The following is an 18,127-nucleotide window of genomic DNA, read 5'->3' on the forward strand; positions in this document are numbered from 1 at the left end:
TTTAAATAGATCAAAGTGTTTTCCACACCAACTCTACAAAGATTATACCTAAATACGATTAATCTGGTGAGGTTCTTCTACTTCTTAACAGGAAGCATGAAAAGAAAGTTTCAATGATTAGCTAATGCTAAACATGTACCACCTAACCAAAAGTACTTAGTTATACCTAACTTGCCAGAAGTGTGCCCAAGTCGCTCTGACCAAAGCAATTTGGATACTTTAACAATAACAAAATAGATCAATACACACCATTATAATCAACACGTTCAAATGAAAACAAGATTTGTATTAATATTTTTCACTTTCTTCCCCACAAAATTTTCAAAACAGCGATTTAGCTGATAAAGAGTAACAACCTTTTAAAACATATTAACCTCTGCTCAATCAACATAGAAAAACCCAGGCAATTGAAATTTAAAGAATTTCTGGCTGAAGCATGAAATTAATACCCAAGAACACCTGTATAAGAATGTTCTTATCTCCAAATTCCATTAAAAATTGCTCAGTAGCGTATAAGAGCTCTTTAATAATGCAATGTTTTCATTTTAAGGAAATATCTTCTCCTTTACATATTTGAAAACTGAGGTTGAGCTCCTTTTTCACCAGTTACTGTACATAAAATATTGATCCTCATCTTTAACTCTGTGTAAAAAAAAATTTCAAATGATTAAATCTCACAGTTTCAAAGACATAACTAAGTTGTACAATCTTATGACTAATTTAATCTCCTATCCTTCTAATAACTGTACAGCTTGGCCTAAAAATCAACCTTAGGGAAATCTTAAGTAAATACATGAGAAAAACACTACTTTTGCTTATCATTTTTTTAAGGAAATGTCTGTACATGACTGTGATTTCAGTCACAAATTTCAAGTCTAAATAAACAGAAATATGATTTTTGCTCACAGCAATAGGAAGAAGATATTTCACTAAGTGAATATATAATACACTCTCTAGGAAAAAAGCTAACAAAATCTTATTTCTAAAAGTAAACTAAATAAATTTGGGGTTTTAGGTTGAGCCAAAAGATACCAATAGAGCCTAAGTTTAAAATGATGGTAAAAATTAATTTCCTTTTATTTTTGGAAATAATACATCACATACCAGTGAGCTGTGTCACCCCCACCCCAACCCATTCCATCCCATCCCCAGCTCTGCCAACACCTAAAGGTACCCAAAGTTTAGACATTTTTGCTGTTAGAACGTTCCTTACTGTCTCAGTGAGTAAATCTTTTGATTTAGGGACAAAGAAAAACAATAAACAGTAAACTCCTTCTGTTAAATACTGACCAAGGCATTTTGTCCACTCTTAAAAAAAAAAAAGGTTAACACTTTTGTTTCCCATTGGAGGTCACATTTATTTAACAGTCTTCATTTAAAAGAGCCAAGGCAGAATATATTACTACTTCTTCTGAACAGTTTCTTACTTGATTTGTTTATAAATCATTAGATCACTTTCTTCCTAAATCTTTTTTGTTATTAATGGTACAGTATTAAGAGGAATGAGAACACTACTTTCAAGTATATTTTCATTCTGAGATGCAGAACTTCTACCTTTCTGACTGCTAAGGAACTAAGTACACCTTCAAGGAAAACTACTATATATCAAGAGATCAGGATCAGTATGCTAATAGAAACCCTTAGAAAACTTAAGTAGAGAGCTCTCTACACGACATTTCTGGAAACTATTTCCCAGTGATGCATCTAAGCCCTCCAACATAATCTTCTTAAAATAATCCCTCTCTTGCTGGTACGTCATATCAAGGGGTCAAGCACACTGGAGAATAAAATGTCTATTGAAAGCACTGTAAAAGTCTTCCTTTGCCCAAGCTCTGTATGTTTTCTAGAACCATCTCTAATGTGGATATGCCACAATAATTCATCAGAGAAACTTTTTAGGTAGCCTATTACAATAAAGACAACAATCCCATCTGACACCTGTAGACCCAGTTCTAACCCCAGTAAGGCTACTTCTTGATAATTTAATAAACCCCGTGGAGTTCAGTATTATTTTTTACTACTCCACTCCTTCACTACCTTCATCTGAACAGGTGCCCAATATCCAGTACTAAATTTGAGGACAAGAACTCCATTTGACTACAACAGTCTCAATTATGATACTACTGAATATTTTTTTGCACAATTGACCCATCACACCCCACCCAAAATCACCAACACAACATTTTGAACATGTTAGATTTTATTAAAAATATTTAACATTGTACAAATATTCCAATACAGTTATGGTACCTAAACACTGTACCAAAAGCATAATTTTGATTAAACTGCTGATTAAATGGTCTTGCAAATGTTCCTATTTTAATATACTCATGTTTCTGTATGCATCAGCAATGTAATGTCTGCTGGAGCTTTCAGCTCCATTATAGAAATAGCCTTATAACAGAGTACTAAACATCATAATAGGACTCATTAAGTACAATTCTATCTGCTACCGAACAGGCTAGAGAAGTTCCCCTTCATCCATCATAAATTGAGACATCAAGATAAGCAATGTTCATGGGATCCTGACAAAGTTACTACAGAAAATCAAAGTTCTTTTTTATATTTGAGGAATTTAAGTTTCCCCCAGAATGCCTCCTTCTTCTCTGGTCCCGTTAAATGTATTTTATTGTTAGTGTATAAAAGCCAGCAAGTTTGTACTGCATTTTCCTTAACTTTTAAGAACTTCTCAGCACCATTTTAGTGTTCCTACTGCTTTCTATAAATAGACTTTCCAAAGAGGACACTAGTAAGTGCAATCTTACTTAGTTCTATACTCCATTCTTTTCTATCACTGATACATGCATAAAGTGTGTCAGAAGAGAAACAAGTACTTTAACACAACGATGAAACCACTACAATTCTTAAAATATACTTTCATTGTAGTGATGTATAGCTAGTCTACAACGAGTTTATGATAAGGGTTTATCTTCATGACACTGACTAGCACATGTTTAAAACCTAGGAGCTTCTTCTTAGACTGATACACCCAACCAACAAAGAGGACGTTAAAATACTAGGGAGGTTCTAGGCATGAAAACTCATAATTACTTCTAATTAATGCTTATGTTATATTACAATTATTTTTATGTGATACAGTCAGAAATGCCTAGTTATTAAATTTAATTTCCTCAGTTTATATGCTACCATTATGGAATTCCCTAAGTATGAGATTTTGATCTTTAAAATGATCTAAATATTGACTCTAATTCTACCAAAATCTACTGCCTCATCAGCTATCCTGGGTTTTAGAAGAAACACAAGTTTTTGACAGAACTGTGTTTCTGCTATGTTCAAGGTTCTACTGTTTCAGCTACGTAATTTCCTCTTGACTCAAAGTCATCATATCAAATGTATCTTTAAATTGAGCCCACTACTGTTTGTCAAACTGATAAAACTTTTAAGTTTCATTTTACAATGTTAGTATCTCTTTTAGAGGATTGTGGTTTTTTTTGCTTTTTAGTGCTACACTGGGGCATATGGAGGTTCCCAGGCTAGGGGTCGAATCAGAGCTGCAGCTGTCGGCCCACGCCACAGCCACAGCAACGTGGGATCCGAGCTGAGTCTGTGACCTATACCACAGCTCACGGCAATGCCAGATCCTTAACCCACTGAGCAAGGCCAGGGATCAAACCCGCATCCTCATGGATCCTAGTCGGGCTCATTAACTATTGAGCCACAAAGGAAACTCCTCAGAGGATTTTAAAAAATAATTTATCTTAGTGTATAAACCTTCCATTCTATTAACACCACCCTATTTCTTCTTAATATTAATGTGCAATAAATATCTAAGACGCATTATATGCTAATCTATCCAATAAAATGTAAATATAAAGATATTGATTAGGGGGACTAAAATAACATAAAATAAAGCAAATTTACTGTTTCTTCAAGATGTCTATCTTGGCCACGTAAAATATACCCTGAGTATTTCATTACCTCATTCTGGCAGGCCTTTTCTGATAATCTACAAAGTTGAGAATAAGGAGTATGAAGTACGTATTATATGTTCCTATTAGAACAGAATTACCTAATACTAAAGTCTTATTTTTCTACAATGCTGACATAAATGCCCACTTATGAATATGGGCATTCTCCCATACTTAATGCCCCACTACTGATTAAAAAAAAATAGGAAAAAAAAAAGTTCTTACCAACAATTCCACTGGTTATCGTCCCCAGCGAACCCCACCTAGCAAGTCGACATCATGACATGTCAGGTCAGGGCAGCCTCAACCTCGCTTCCCTGATAGTCAGGTGATAAAAGGAAGGAGTTAAAACAGGAAAAGTACACTTGCAGATTTCTGGATAACATCTGAAAATGATTAAAAACAGAAACTAAACAAAACAAAAAACCCAGAGCTTCTGGTAACCTCTAAATAAAAAAATACATATGTATATATATTTAAAAAGAAAAAAAACCTTTCCTAGAAAGATTAACAGTGACTACTTCCAATTAAATATATTTATATTAAATAACTGACCAATACATTAAATATGCAATAGTTTTAAAGCGTAGTGTTTGCATTTCAAAAGTAAAAACCAATCAACAAACTTCTAATGCAAAAGTAAACATGCCTAGTCAATGGATTTGTCATTCTGGATTCTCTAGTCAGTCTCCCAATCCACTGTCTTACTTAAAATAACTAAGTTAACAGAAGCTCCCATTCTTAGAGAAACATAAACACACTTATAAATCCAGTGCACTCTTTCTATAAGGCTTTTTTTCTTAGCTACTGACTTAAGAGGCTCCACATAATAAAGGACAACACTAACATTAATAATTCTTCTACATACTTTGGTTGGTTTTGAGAGTACTGAATAGCACAATAGAATTCCTTTTGGAAAAATAAAAATGGTAAATTTTAAGATATTTAGAAGTCTTTTTAGCTGACAAGTAATAGCCTTATAGCAAGTATTTACTGGAAGGGTTTGGTTTTACAAATAATACACAATTAAAACATAGGTATGATTATCCAAATGGGCAGGAGGCAATGATGCAATGAGTTTCAAGAATATTATATGGCTTTATGCTAGGAATGGAATTTTATGTCTTTTCTCTCTTGGAATTTAATATATATATGTATATAATTTATTTTGATGCATGCTGACCTTTTTAAAAAGAGGATTCGAAATCTAAGTCAGATTTCAAAGTCGAATGAGAGAAAAATTATTTACTAACAGAAAGCATTGGGCTTTCTTATGCAGAATAACCCCAGTAACTAGAAAAACTGAAAAACAATTATGCTGAATTCTTTGTTTAAAAAAACTAGCTACAGAACCATAGTAACTCAATTTCCACATCAATTGATCAAATAAACTTGGAATTATTAGAAATCTGGCAACTTATTAAACTTTTTTGCTTTTAAAAAATTAAAACACCATCATATAAATACATACATTTAAGCAACTGCTATAAATGAGTGATCAAATAAAAATTAGCATTCCATTATGGGGAAGGGGCATATTTATGTCAATCTCAGAAGGATACCTACAAACATGGGTCATCCTCAATATAAAGTAAAAATCTTTCCCAACAAGCATTATAGCAGGCTCATATATAAAAACAAATGAATTAGGTTGGGGAACAAAAAAGATTGCAAGAGAGCAGGAAATCAAATTTCCCATAATTTGTGCCTATTTGAGAAAAAAATCTAACACAAATCTGGAATAAAAACCTCAGTGGACATTTTTCAGGTTTCTATATTAGATCGTTGGATCTACGTCTATGAAAAGCTCTGAATCTCTTTTCTCTGAGTGCTTCTACAGCAATAGCTTATAAGACATTAACAAGGAAAAAGCTCTAGAGTGAGATTTAATGTTTATAAAGTTATGTTTTTCAAACAGTCACAAAAAACCTATAAAGCAATACTAGAGGGATATCTCTAGAGATGTGTTTGTAATTGGTGAGAGTAATATATAATTTGCAATTAAAGAAAAGGATTTTGACATGGAACTTAGGTTTGATTCTTGTGTTTTTGCTAGAATTTACATTTTAGGATGGGTGGGCAAGAACATAAATTACTTTTTCAGAATCATTTCTATTCCCATTCCTAATTTTGTTCCTAAGTTTGTAGCTATTAACATCTAATTTGTAGCAAATAGGAAATACGAAAATTCAAATTTTACTTTTAGATGCTCTTTTCTTTCCAAGAAAAATCAGTTTTATTTAAATCTATTTAGATTTATGGTTATAGCTTCAAATAGCATTTTCAAAGCTTAAAATTCTTTCTTTCAAAGCATTTAAAGAATGTCTGGTGTCTTTACTTGCATACATGGGCCTAAGAAAAATGACTGCATCTAAGCTTTACCAAACAGATACCCATGTTAACTTGAAACTGCTATACAAGAAGAATTACATATAATTCCTTTATCAGTTTCCAAAAACATAAAATATTAACAAGGCTTATTAACTTAACTGGACTATGTAATGAGTTTATTTTTAAAGAGAAATGAGATATACTGATTTTCATCAGTAAATATTAATTTTCCTCTTTGAAATCAAGATAAGCATGAAACCCAAAATATGATCTGAGCTTATAAGAAATTAAGTGGCTTATAATTTTGAAATCCAATACTGCTGTCATAAGACACCAAACAGGAAGAAAACACAAAATAAAGGTGTGTCCATTTTAATTATTCTCAAATGGCTTATTTTTATAATTTAAAAACATTCTGGCTTCACCTAAGAATAAAATGGAAGGGAAAATTTTATTGTTAATTTGAAAGTGATCCAGACTTTTCTGCACTGTATAGTTTGGGTTCTTTTGTTCCTCTTATTCTCAAGGAAAAAAAAAAAAAAAGTTATTATAATAAATCAGAATTCTAAAGGAAATGGAAAGAAATGCTACGACTTGGCCAACAAAACTTTAGCCATTTGGGTAGTAAAAAAATAAAAATAAGAGGTATTAACAGAAAGTCAGAAGGAGGACTACCGGATATTTTTAAGCCTCTATTTTTAAGGCATGAGTGTTTCTCAGAGCAAATTTACATAGCAATAGGAAATTATATTCCTAAACCAATATCTAAAGTGGTAGTCACAATCATGTATACTAAAAGTTTACATGGTTTAGTCCGCAGTGCAATTGACGCCACAGTACTAACATTTTTTTTCTTGTTAAGTACATTCATTTCAGCAAATAAGGTCTTCAGACAACAAATTATCCTTTATAGAAAGAATGTGGGTCAAAATAAATTGGGGTCTGCTTCACCAACCCCATTTTATTTAACGCAAATTATCCAATGCCTGCAAGAACGTTCAAAAGCCTTTGAACCTGTTTTTATAAAAATAAAGGATAAAATTTCAAAATTAGAAAAGACTATGAAAGAACATCAATCAATGAAGTGCTATTTGGAATGAATACTAGAATTTAGACTAATCCTCAGTCTGATATCCACAATACATACTGGAATAGACAAGAAATTTTGCATGAATTTGATCACTCACATAGGCAGTTATAGTTTGAAAACAATATTCCTTGCAAGGATTACGAATAAAATAATGTTTTAGGACACAATTGAATTTGAAATAGGTAATGTTTTGAATAGATTTTTGAGTTTTATTGAAATCTTACATGAACAAGAAATTGGAAATACAATCACATCAAAGAACAAATTGTCACGGCTTTGACGTTTAAGCCAAACAAATTTTGTAGGGCAGATTTCAAAAAGGTGTGAAGTTATAACAATTTAAAAACACAGTTAACCTACTTCTAGGAATGCAAAACATACAATCATAGGTTATTTTCAATACAAGAAAACTTAAATTTGTTTGCTTTAATTTCTTAAAACTACTAAGACAAAGCACTAGCTTGTATTTTTATTTACAGCATATTCATACTCCTATGTAATCTATCCCAAATCCAAAAAATGAAACTGTCCAAAACCAAAGGTTCTGCAAAATCATGATTTAACAGTGTGCTCAGCTTGTTTTGAAGCTAAAATGAAGCCTGAAACGATAAAAGCACTGTAACTCCCAGAATAAGGGAACTCTGCAAGCCCAATAATGTCCAAGAGCATTTATGAAAAGAGGAAAAAATAAAAAGACTTGAGTATATACACAATAGTGATTTCTTCGGCCCAATACAAATGGCAGCAAATTGCTACTTAAAGATGAAACAAATAAGCCAATTTTTTGAAGGATGTAGATCTAGAGCCAATCGTATATCTTGCCAATATCATTTTCAAGCCCTCACTTGTCTATTTCCACTGTTGCCCATAAGTATCCTGATAAAATTCCTGGTTGTCATTATTGTAACCATAGTTACCAGAATAGTCACCACCTTGCTGAAGCGGCTGTTGAGCGATGGGCTGGGAACCCCAGTTCTGTTGGTTGTTGGTCTGACGGCGCTTGGAATCAGGTTGGTTGTACCCATCTGCCTTTCTCTTGCCTCCTACATTGCCCCCACGGCTGCCCCGAGATCCACGAGAACCACGGCCTCTCTGCTGTTGTGCAGGACCCCCTCTGCCACCCCTAGAGCCTCTTGGTGGTCCCAAAGGTGCCCCCCTCTGTGAATAGCCAGCTCTACCTCTTGGAGGTGGTGCTCCCCGCCCCCTTGGTGGTGGTGGAGCACCTCGCCCTCCCCTTCCTCCTCCTCTTCCTCTTACTGCATAGCCATCATCATAGCCGTAGTAGGGATCTTCATAGCCTCCACGATAGTCGTGATAATCATAACCATAGTAATCATCATAGTAATCTTCATAGCCATAGTAATCTGGAGGGTAGCCATATCCACCTCTCCCCCCACCGCGACCCCGACCTCTAATTGGAGGTGGCATGCGAGGAGGAGGGTGATAGTAATAATCTTCATACCTAGCAATGGAGGGAAGGGAGAAAAGGAAAAATAAATTAGTTTGCTTCAAGACACCCCCTGACTTTTAAAAATTAACCTGATCTGTTATCAAGTCGTTCTCTGCTCAAAGAGGTATTCACTAAAATGTACACTCACGCAGTGCTTCTGGAGGCCTGTCTAGCAGCTTGGCGCTCTTTCCTTTTCTTGTCTGGTGGCTTGGCTAAGACTATTTCAATTTCTTCCCCTTCTATTTCTTTGCCATTCATTTCGTCCATGGCCTATACAAAAGTAGAAAATATAGTGATTTTACAAATGACAGTAAACATAACCCTATCATTTAATATGCCTGATAAAAACTTAAAACTATTTTAATTTGCAAGAGAATATAGCCACCAAGTAGTACAAAGAAAGTACTTGTTTCCCCCAACCTTACTTTCTTATGTGTAAATTATATTGAAAACAAAACTAATGTCCTAATATTATATTTAAATTAAAAGATATCCTGAATTTCAAATAACTAATCCCTCCAAGCTCAGCCATGTCAAGCAGCAAATTCACAACTGGACAAAGTGCCAGTACTAACAAACTTTTCAGGATTCAAATTTTTCAACAAACACATGGCATTCAACACATAGATCTTAAACGGTTCTTCCATAAAAATTAAGGATTTTGGAGTTCCCGTCGTGGCGCAGTGGTTAACGAATCCGACTAGGAACCATGAGGTTGCGGGTTCGGTCCCTGCCCTTGCTCAGTGGGTTAACGATCTGGCGTTGCCGTGAGCTGTGGTGTAGGTTGCAGACGCGGCTCGGATCCTGCGTTGCTGTGCCTCTGGCGTAGGCCGGTGGCTACAGCTCCGATTCAACCCCTGGCCTGGGAATCTCCATATGCCGCGGGAGCGGCCCAAGAAATAGCAGCAACAACAACAACAAAAGACAAAAAAAAAAAAAAAAAAATTAAGGGTTTTAATTTAGGACTTGCATATGTACACCGTGGTATATGGACTGGTTGGCCAACAGGGACCCGCTGTATAGCACAGGGAACTCTACCCAATATTCTGTGATAATCTATGTGGGGAAAAAAATCTGAAAAAGAATGGATATGTGTATATGTACAACTGAATCACACTTTGTTGTATAGCAGAAATTATTGCAACACTGTAAATAAACTATACTTCAATAAAACTTAAAAAAATCATGGATGTGAAGCACAAATGGGATTATCGGTGAAATTCTATAAGATATTGACCCGAAAAAAGCCTAGTTCCCCCCACAACATTTAACCTAGAACATACATAGCCTGACAGTTAAAAGCAGAGCCCAGAAAAAGCCTGCACTAATGACATCTCAAGTACTCACCTGGAAAGCAGTAATCAAAAGCAGTCTAGGCTCTAGTTTTTTTAAGTTAAGTAGGTCCAACTAATAGCCTCTGCTAAACTTCAAAGTTCTGGTAACTTGGTAACAAAGTATCACCTCCTCCCCACAGCTTTTCTCCTTCCCTATACATTTTCCTCTTAGATATACATAATAAAACGCTCAATCCATAAAGAACATTTAGTATTATTTACAAGTATCTACCTAGACAAAGATTAAATTAGTATCCTCCTCTAACTAGTTTTTTTCCCTTTACCACCTTAGCTTTTGGCTGCTTCAATTAAAACAACTAAATGAGTCCACAAAAGCTTCCTGGTATAAACAGAAGAATGGAGTATCTGTCTACTTTATCCTCTGATTTCCAGCTGCTGAGCTAGAAATTTTATAATTTCATAGACTTCTCTAGCAAGCTATCCTTGAAAATTATATTCAATTACAACCAGTTAATTAATATCAAGTGAATCCTGGACTTCTGTGAAAACTAAACTTAAAATACCCAATATGATTAATAAGGGAATTTTTGTTTATGCTTATTTAAGAGAACACAATTCTGCTAAAGTATATCAAATAATACAATGTTATGATAGTTTCTGCTGTACAACAAAGTGATTCAGTTATACATATACACATATCCATTCTTTTTCAGATTCTTTCCCCACATAGATTGTCACAGAATACTGGGCAGAGTTTCCTGTGCTATACAGCGGGTCCCTGTTAGCCAACCAGTGCATGTACCACAGTGTACATATGCCAGTCCCAAATTAAAATCTGCCCACAAACTGAATCAAATGTATAAATTTATTAGTATCTTATCTTTCATATCACTGGCAATTCAGAAGCCAAACTCTAAATTATGTACTGAGCTGTGAATTTTATAAAAAATACTGCCTCACTACTAATTAACTTCCATCAAAAAGTAAACCAGGGAGTTCCCGTCGTGGCGCAGTGGTTAACGAATCCGACTAGGAACCATGAGGTTGCAGGTTCGGTCCCTGCCCTTGCTCAGTGGGTTAACGATCTGGCGTTGCCGTGAACTGTGGTGTAGGTTGCAGACGCGGCTCGGATCCTGAGTTGCTGTGGCTCTGGCGTAGGCCGGTGGCTACAGCTCCGATTCAACCCCTAGCCTGGGAACCTCCATATGCCGCGGGAGCGGCCCAAGAAATAGCAACAACAACAACAACAAAACAACAACAAAAAAGACAAAAGACAAAAAAAAAAAAAAAAAAGACAGAGAAACTGAAAATCTCACCCCTCAAAGGTGATACTGATCCATTATTAAAAGAAAGCAGCAGATGATTCACATTATAAGTTCTAGACACCATATGAAAATATCTTTTTCACACTTGTCAATACTATCAAGGAGTAAATTATTACAGGCAAGAAATATTTCTAAAAACTATAGAAACTGGCAAAACACAGTCAATATAGGACTCTAAAATGATCAAAGAAAAGCAAAACTAAGAAGAACTAATCATTCTCTCAGAACACATCTACTGAATTAAATATGCTGTGCTAGATATGAAGTCACAAACACTGCTCAGTTCCTTTCATAGGTCCACAAACTAAGGTAAAAAAAGGAGTTACAGGAGTTCCCGTCGTGGCGCAGTGGTTAACGAATCCGACTAGGAACCATGAGGTTGCGGGTTCAGTCCCTGTCCTTGCTCAGTGGGTTAACGATCCGGCGTTGCCGTGAGCTGTGGTGTAGGTTGCAGATGTGGCTCGGATCCTGCATTGCTGTGGTTCTGGCGTAGGCCAGTGGCTACAGCTCCGATTCGACCCCTAGCCTGGGAACCTCCATATGCCGAGGGAGCAGCCCAAAGAAATAGCAAAAAGACAAAAAAAAAAAAAAAAAAAAAAAAAAAGGAGTTACAATACACTTATTACCATTTTAGTAGTTACAGCAGCTAATTACTACTCCTTGTAACATTTTCAGGGTATCATGCTATCAAACCTTAGGCTTAAAAAACAATACAGAGGTTAAAAATAACTTGCCAGGGAGTTCCCATCATGGCTCAGTGGTTAACAGATCCGATTAGGAACCATGAGGTTGCAGGTTCGATCCCTGGCCTCACTCAGGGGGTTAGGGATCCAGCGTTGCCATGAGCTGTGGTGTAGGTCACAGACACGGCTCAGATCCCGGGTTGCTGTGGCTCTGGCGTGGGCTGGCAGCTACAGCTCCAATCAGACCCCTAGCCTGGGAACCTCCATATACCACAGGTGTGGCCCTAGAAAAAAGACCAAAAAAACCAAAAAACAAACAAACAAAAAACACAAAAAACTTGCCTGATATCACAAACGCAGTTAATAATAATCAGGATTTGAAATGTATATTGTCACCACTTCAGAGATTATAAAAAGAAAGTTATAGAGTTTGGTAGAAGCTGAAAACCAATTTTATTTGTTTATAATGTCACTTTATATGTTTAGCAAGTTTCAACAAAATTCAAACATCAAGAAATAAAATTTCAAATTTTCTACCTTGACAGCTGCTCCTCTGTCTTCAAAATGAACAAATGCATAATCTTTCAATTTCTTCACTCTTTCAAGTTTTCCAAATTCAGAAAATGACTTTTCCAATATTTCTTCTGTTACTGTAGTAGCCAAGTTTCTCACAAATAAAACTTTCACCTAATACAACAAATATACAAAACTGGAATTGGCTATTTAATTTTATATTTCTTTCAACCTTCATGACATAGGCTTTTTTTTTTCTAAAACATTAAGTGCAACTGCTATCATAGAAAGTATGAAACTATCAAGAAAATGATTCTGTTAGTTACCAATCATATAAATTATCAGTTCCTTCTCCTGCTACATCATTAAAGTACCTAATACTGTGAACAGGACCTTCAAAGAGCCAACATATAATTATTACTGAATTAATTTACCTATTTATCATGGTCCCTAACTCCCCCTTAAAACAAGTTTTTCTGTATTTCCTCCCCTAAAACTGGATGAGCTGATTCTAAAGTTCACATGAAAAAACAAACAAGAATAGCCAGTGAAAAAACAAAATTTAGCAGGCAGCTCTACTAGATATAAAAAGCTATCAATTCAATGCTTTTACCATTTAATCAGTGTAATGTTAATCTGCATAAAGGTGAAAGTTCCATCCTTACCTGACACTATATACCAAGATAAACTCCAAGCTGATTAAAACTTTAAGGGGGAGGGGAGATGTTGAAAGTATTAGAAGAGGGAGTTCCCGTCGTGGCTCAGTGGTTAATGAATCCAACTAGGAATCATGAGGTTGCAGGTTCGATCCCTGGCCTTGCTCAGTGGGTTAAAGATCTGGCATTGCCATGAGCTGTGGTGTGGGTCGCAGATGTGGCTCGGATCCTGCGTTGCTATAGCTCTGGCGTAGGTCAACAGCTACAGCTCCGATTAGACCCCTAGGCTGGGAACCTCCATATGCCAAGAGAGCAGCCCTAGAAAAGGAAAAAAGACAAAAAAAAGAGAAAGAATTAGAAGAAAATAAGGGCAATTCCTTTATATAACACTGCGCTGGAGAAGGCTTTATGACTTAAAATCTATCCCTCATGAAGGACTGAAAAATTTAACTACTAAAAAGAAATAACTCCACACAGCAAAAAAACACCCTAAGTCAAAAAAACAACTTGTATCACAAAGAGTTAACTTCCTTCATATCAGAGTTCCAGAAAATAAGAAAAATATCAACAGAAAAACAAATGAATAGAAAGATAGATAAAATTCATGAATAACATGGTTCATATAAAGAACCATAAATGGTCTGTATAAAAAAAACTTCAGCTCTTAACATAGTAAAGAGAAGCAAAACATCAAAGCTTTGAGGTACCATTTGTTATGAAATTTGGCAAAATCCAGAAGTTTGATCCTACACTGTTTTGACAAGGATAAGGAACATCAGCTTCTTGTATTTTACTGTGGGGAGGGTAAAACAGTACACCTCCTACAGAGGGGAATATGGCCATATCTTAATTACATGCATTTACCCTTTGGCCCACAGTTCTATCCCTGATGATCTATCCTACAGATATATCTACACTTCTATTAATTGAAATGATATACGCTTACTCGCTGCAGTATTATAAATAAAATAATAGAAATACCAAGTTCCCATCGTGGCTCAGCAGTTAACGAACCCAACTAGTACCTATGTGAACGATGGTTCGATCCCTGGCCTTGTTCAGTGGGTTAAGGACCCCAAAATGCAGACTCAGCTCAGATCCCACCTTGTGGCTTTGATGTAGACCAGCAGCTACAGCTCTGACTCAACCCCTAGCCTGGGAACTTCCATATGCCATGGGTGAAATCCTCAACAAAAGACAAAAAGACAAAAAAAAAAAAAGAATAGAAACATCCATGGTCCAGCTGAATATACTACAGTACATCTAGAGAATGGAAAATTACATAGTCGTAAAAAATGGGAAAAGACCTCAAGAGCTGATGTGGAAAAAAAAGGCAAGGATGCATTGTTGCTAAGACATTTCTCCCTGTTTTTGTATCTCTATAACAGGGGTCCAATTTAGTCAATGAGATAGATAGGCACTTTTCATAGTTTACTTAGCAGCATTTTATAATTTCTTAGTAGTACATAAAATAATATATCCTTCCTTAGAGATGATGAAATATGATGGTGAATAAAGCAAACAGAGATCACTGAATACAGCTAATAACCATTTGTCTAAGAAGTAGGAAAAGAAAAAAATACATCCTCCTATTTGCCTCTATCTGCCAAAGGAAGCACTAAAAGAATAAACCAGAGATCACTAACACTGGATGTCTATAGGGGACAAGGAGGATACGGTAGATGGAGCTAGAGGGACATCTCTGTCTATACCTCTCCATGCAACTGTGATTTGTGAACTAAGGAAATACATTACCTATCCAAACAAAAAAATTAACACACCCACTGAATGAATTGATGCCTCAGATAAAGAGCTGAGTAAAAAAGATTTTGGGAAGATATTAACTCAAGGGGGTTAAAAAATGTAAGGTTTTCCACCTCTACCATTACTCCCTGCATTTTTCTTTTTTGGCCGCCCTGCAGCAAAAAGGCCGGGATCAGATCTGAGCCATAACACCAGATCCTTAACCCACTGTGCTGGGCAGGGATTGAACCCAAGTCCCAAAGCTCCCAAGACATCGCCAATCCCATTGTACCACAGATGGTACTCGTTTCCTTCCTATTTCTTAATAGTGCCATAATGAGGTCTAATTCTAAATCAGATAGGCCTCCACTGGCTTATTTATATTTTTAAAAACTCAACAGAAATCTTTTATTTTTCCTGAGATTAAACCAAAGCATCAAAGCATACTATATAAAAATTACTAGTTGAAAACTGTGTTTAAAACATTCAACAGAAAAAAAAGACCTTTTAAGAAAGATACATTTAGGGAGTTCCCATTGTGGCTCACCAGGAACAAATCAGACTAGTACCTATAAGGATGCAGGTTTGATCCCTGGCCTTGCTCAGTGGGTTAAGGATTCGGCAATGCCATGAGCTGTGGTGTAGGTTGCAGATGCAGCTTGGATCCCGCACTGCTGTGGCTATGGCTAAGGCCAGCAGCTATAGTTCTGATTCAACCCCTAGCCTGGGAACTTCCATATGCTGGTGGGTGCAGCCCGAAAAAACAAAAACAAAAACAAAAACAAAAAAGAGAGAGATACACTTAGGCTCTTCTTTCTGGTTGACTATAAAAATGACCCAGGAGTTTCCACTCTGATGCAACTGGTTCATTCCTCAGCCAGGCACAGTGGCTTAAAGATATGGCCTTGCCACAGTTATGGCATAGATAGCAGCTGCAGCTTGGATTAGATCCCTGGCCTGGGAACTTCTATATGCTGCTAGTGCAGCAAAAAAAAAACAACAACAAAAAAAAAATAAAATAAAATAAACAACTTGGCAAAAAAAATCTTCAATGAATAGCAACACTGATAGAATGAAGCACCAGCAGAAGCTTTATTCTATTGGATATACTAACCCCTTTCTCCACCACCGAAGAGAAAATAATAAAGGAGTATTATTCAATTAAGTTTATTCACTCAGTATTGGTCAAATTTTATAGAGGCTTCCTTTTCATTCTGAAACTTGTTTTTGATCCAGGAAGAATAGTTACTAGAGAAAATCTTGAGGTTTTCTAAGATTCAGGATGAATCTCAACCTGAAAGGTTACCAGAGGTATGAGGAAAGTAGTTGATAAGTAAATTATTATGTTTTAGATTTTCTGGGACATTATTCCCTCCCCCTCCTTTTGAACACACCATGGCATGCAGAAGATCCCCAGGCAAGGAATTGAACTTGTGCCACAGCAGTGAAAATGCCAGATCTGTAACCTGCGGAGCCATCAGGGAACTCCCCCCCCCCCCACCTTTAACCTACAATGCTATTTAAAGGATTTTTTTATAGAATATGCAATACAGATTATAGTCAGTTTTTACAAGGTAGATTCAAAGTTGTAAGAGACCTTATGAAGACATTTATCCAACCCAAATAAAATAGGTAACATCCAAATTTAGTAAGTTTGCTCAAAGTCACAATTGTATCAGGAGAGAAAAAACAAGTGGAATTAAAATCAAGCTAATAAAGGAGTTCCTGCTGTGGTACAGTGGCTTAAGGATCCAGTGGTGATGTAGGTCACAGCTGGCTTGGATTTAATCCCTGGCCAGTAACTTCCTTATGCCATGGGTCCGGCCAAAAAAATAAAATAAAAATAAATCTATTTAGTTTAAAAAAAAATTTTTTTTAAATCAGGGATGCTTAGACATAGAGAACAGACTTGCTGCCAAAGGGAAGGGTGAAGGGAGTGGAATAGACTTAAAGTTTGGGATTAGTAGATACAAACTATTACATTTAGAATGGATAAGCAATTAGGTCCTACTGTATAGCACAGGGAACTATATCCACTCTCTTGGGACAGACCATTGTGGAAGATAATGTAAGAAAAGGAATGTGTATGTGTATATATACATTTGTGTGTGTGTATATGTAGGTGTATATATATATATGAATGAATGTGTATATGTATGCGTGTATATATATACACACACACACATGAACTGGGTCACTTTCCTGTAAAGCAGAAATTGGCACAACATTGTAAATCAACTATACTTAATTTTTAAAGAAATTCAGGGCTGTTTAGATTCCTTGTCCTTTTCCTTCACACCCATCTACTCAAGAACTATGAGAAAAAGATAGTAAGCAGTACATCTGAGTCTCTCTGGTTCATTCTCAATGGCTCTCCTTTGCTCAATGCAAAGATGCTCTTGCTTACAAAAACTTTATTATGCTAGTATAAACCAGGGCTCTCCTCCAAACTAATCAAGAGTGAGGACTGCCTCCTCAGAACCTGGAATAAAAAGCTCGAGGAAAAAACTTTTCAGTTCAGAATAATCCAACCAGTAATTTATGGCCATCCAGAGCTGCTGCCTTCCTGAGAAAGAAAGAGACATACACTAAAACACTCAAAAACTTACAAAAAGTAGCAGAGATAACTATGATGTGTTGATTCCATCCTAGGAGTCACCCAGAAGAAAGCCTAAGAACCAGGATTCATGGAACCATTCTTTACCAGGCCAAGATCCTGGCAATGCAAGTATAAGACTTAGGAGAAAGGTGAGGGCCCTCTACACGACTTGTGTGCATATTTTGCTACTACTGTGTATAAAAGCAAACATGATAACCTTTTGCCTTTCTTCATGAAGAAAATACTCTAAGGGATCTTGATCATTAGAAAAGAAAAGCTTTTTAAAAAAAGAAAAAGGTGGAGTTCCCGTGGTAGCACAACACAAATGAACCAGACTAGGATGGAGGTTCAATCCCTGGCCTTGCTCAGTGGGTTTAAGGAGCCCACATTGCCATTAGCTATGGTGTAGGTCGCAGATGAGGCTTGGATCCCACGTTGCTGTGGCTGTGGCATATGCTGGCAGCTGTAGCTCTGATTCGACTCCTAGCCTGGGAACTTCCATATGCCCTGGGT

The 18,127-nt window shown here is 36.2% G+C and overlaps 1 protein-coding gene across 10 annotated transcripts in view; it reads right to left on the minus strand.

Annotated features, from left to right (window-relative positions):
• Positions 1-7,536: 7,536 nt before the first annotated feature.
• Positions 7,537-18,127, minus strand: part of HNRNPR (heterogeneous nuclear ribonucleoprotein R) — a 35,951-nt gene continuing 25,360 nt past the window's right edge. For all 10 annotated transcript variants that reach the window (XM_021095516.2, XM_084963304.1, XM_021095512.2 and 7 more), the window contains 3 exons: positions 12,641-12,790; positions 8,949-9,070; positions 7,537-8,812 (listed from right to left, as the gene is read on the minus strand). In XM_021095516.2, the coding sequence (XP_020951175.1) occupies positions 8,200-8,812; positions 8,949-9,070; positions 12,641-12,790 (885 nt within the window). In that variant the 3' untranslated portion in view covers positions 7,537-8,199. The remainder of the gene's footprint in view (positions 8,813-8,948; positions 9,071-12,640; positions 12,791-18,127) is intronic.

Source organism: Sus scrofa, chromosome 6 (genome assembly GCF_054392235.1).
Source record: "Sus scrofa isolate SSC_HxYL_T2T_F1_AM1 chromosome 6, Sscrofa_HxYL_maternal_Yorkshire_Landrace_v2.0, whole genome shotgun sequence".
Lineage (NCBI taxonomy): Eukaryota > Metazoa > Chordata > Mammalia > Artiodactyla > Suidae > Sus > Sus scrofa.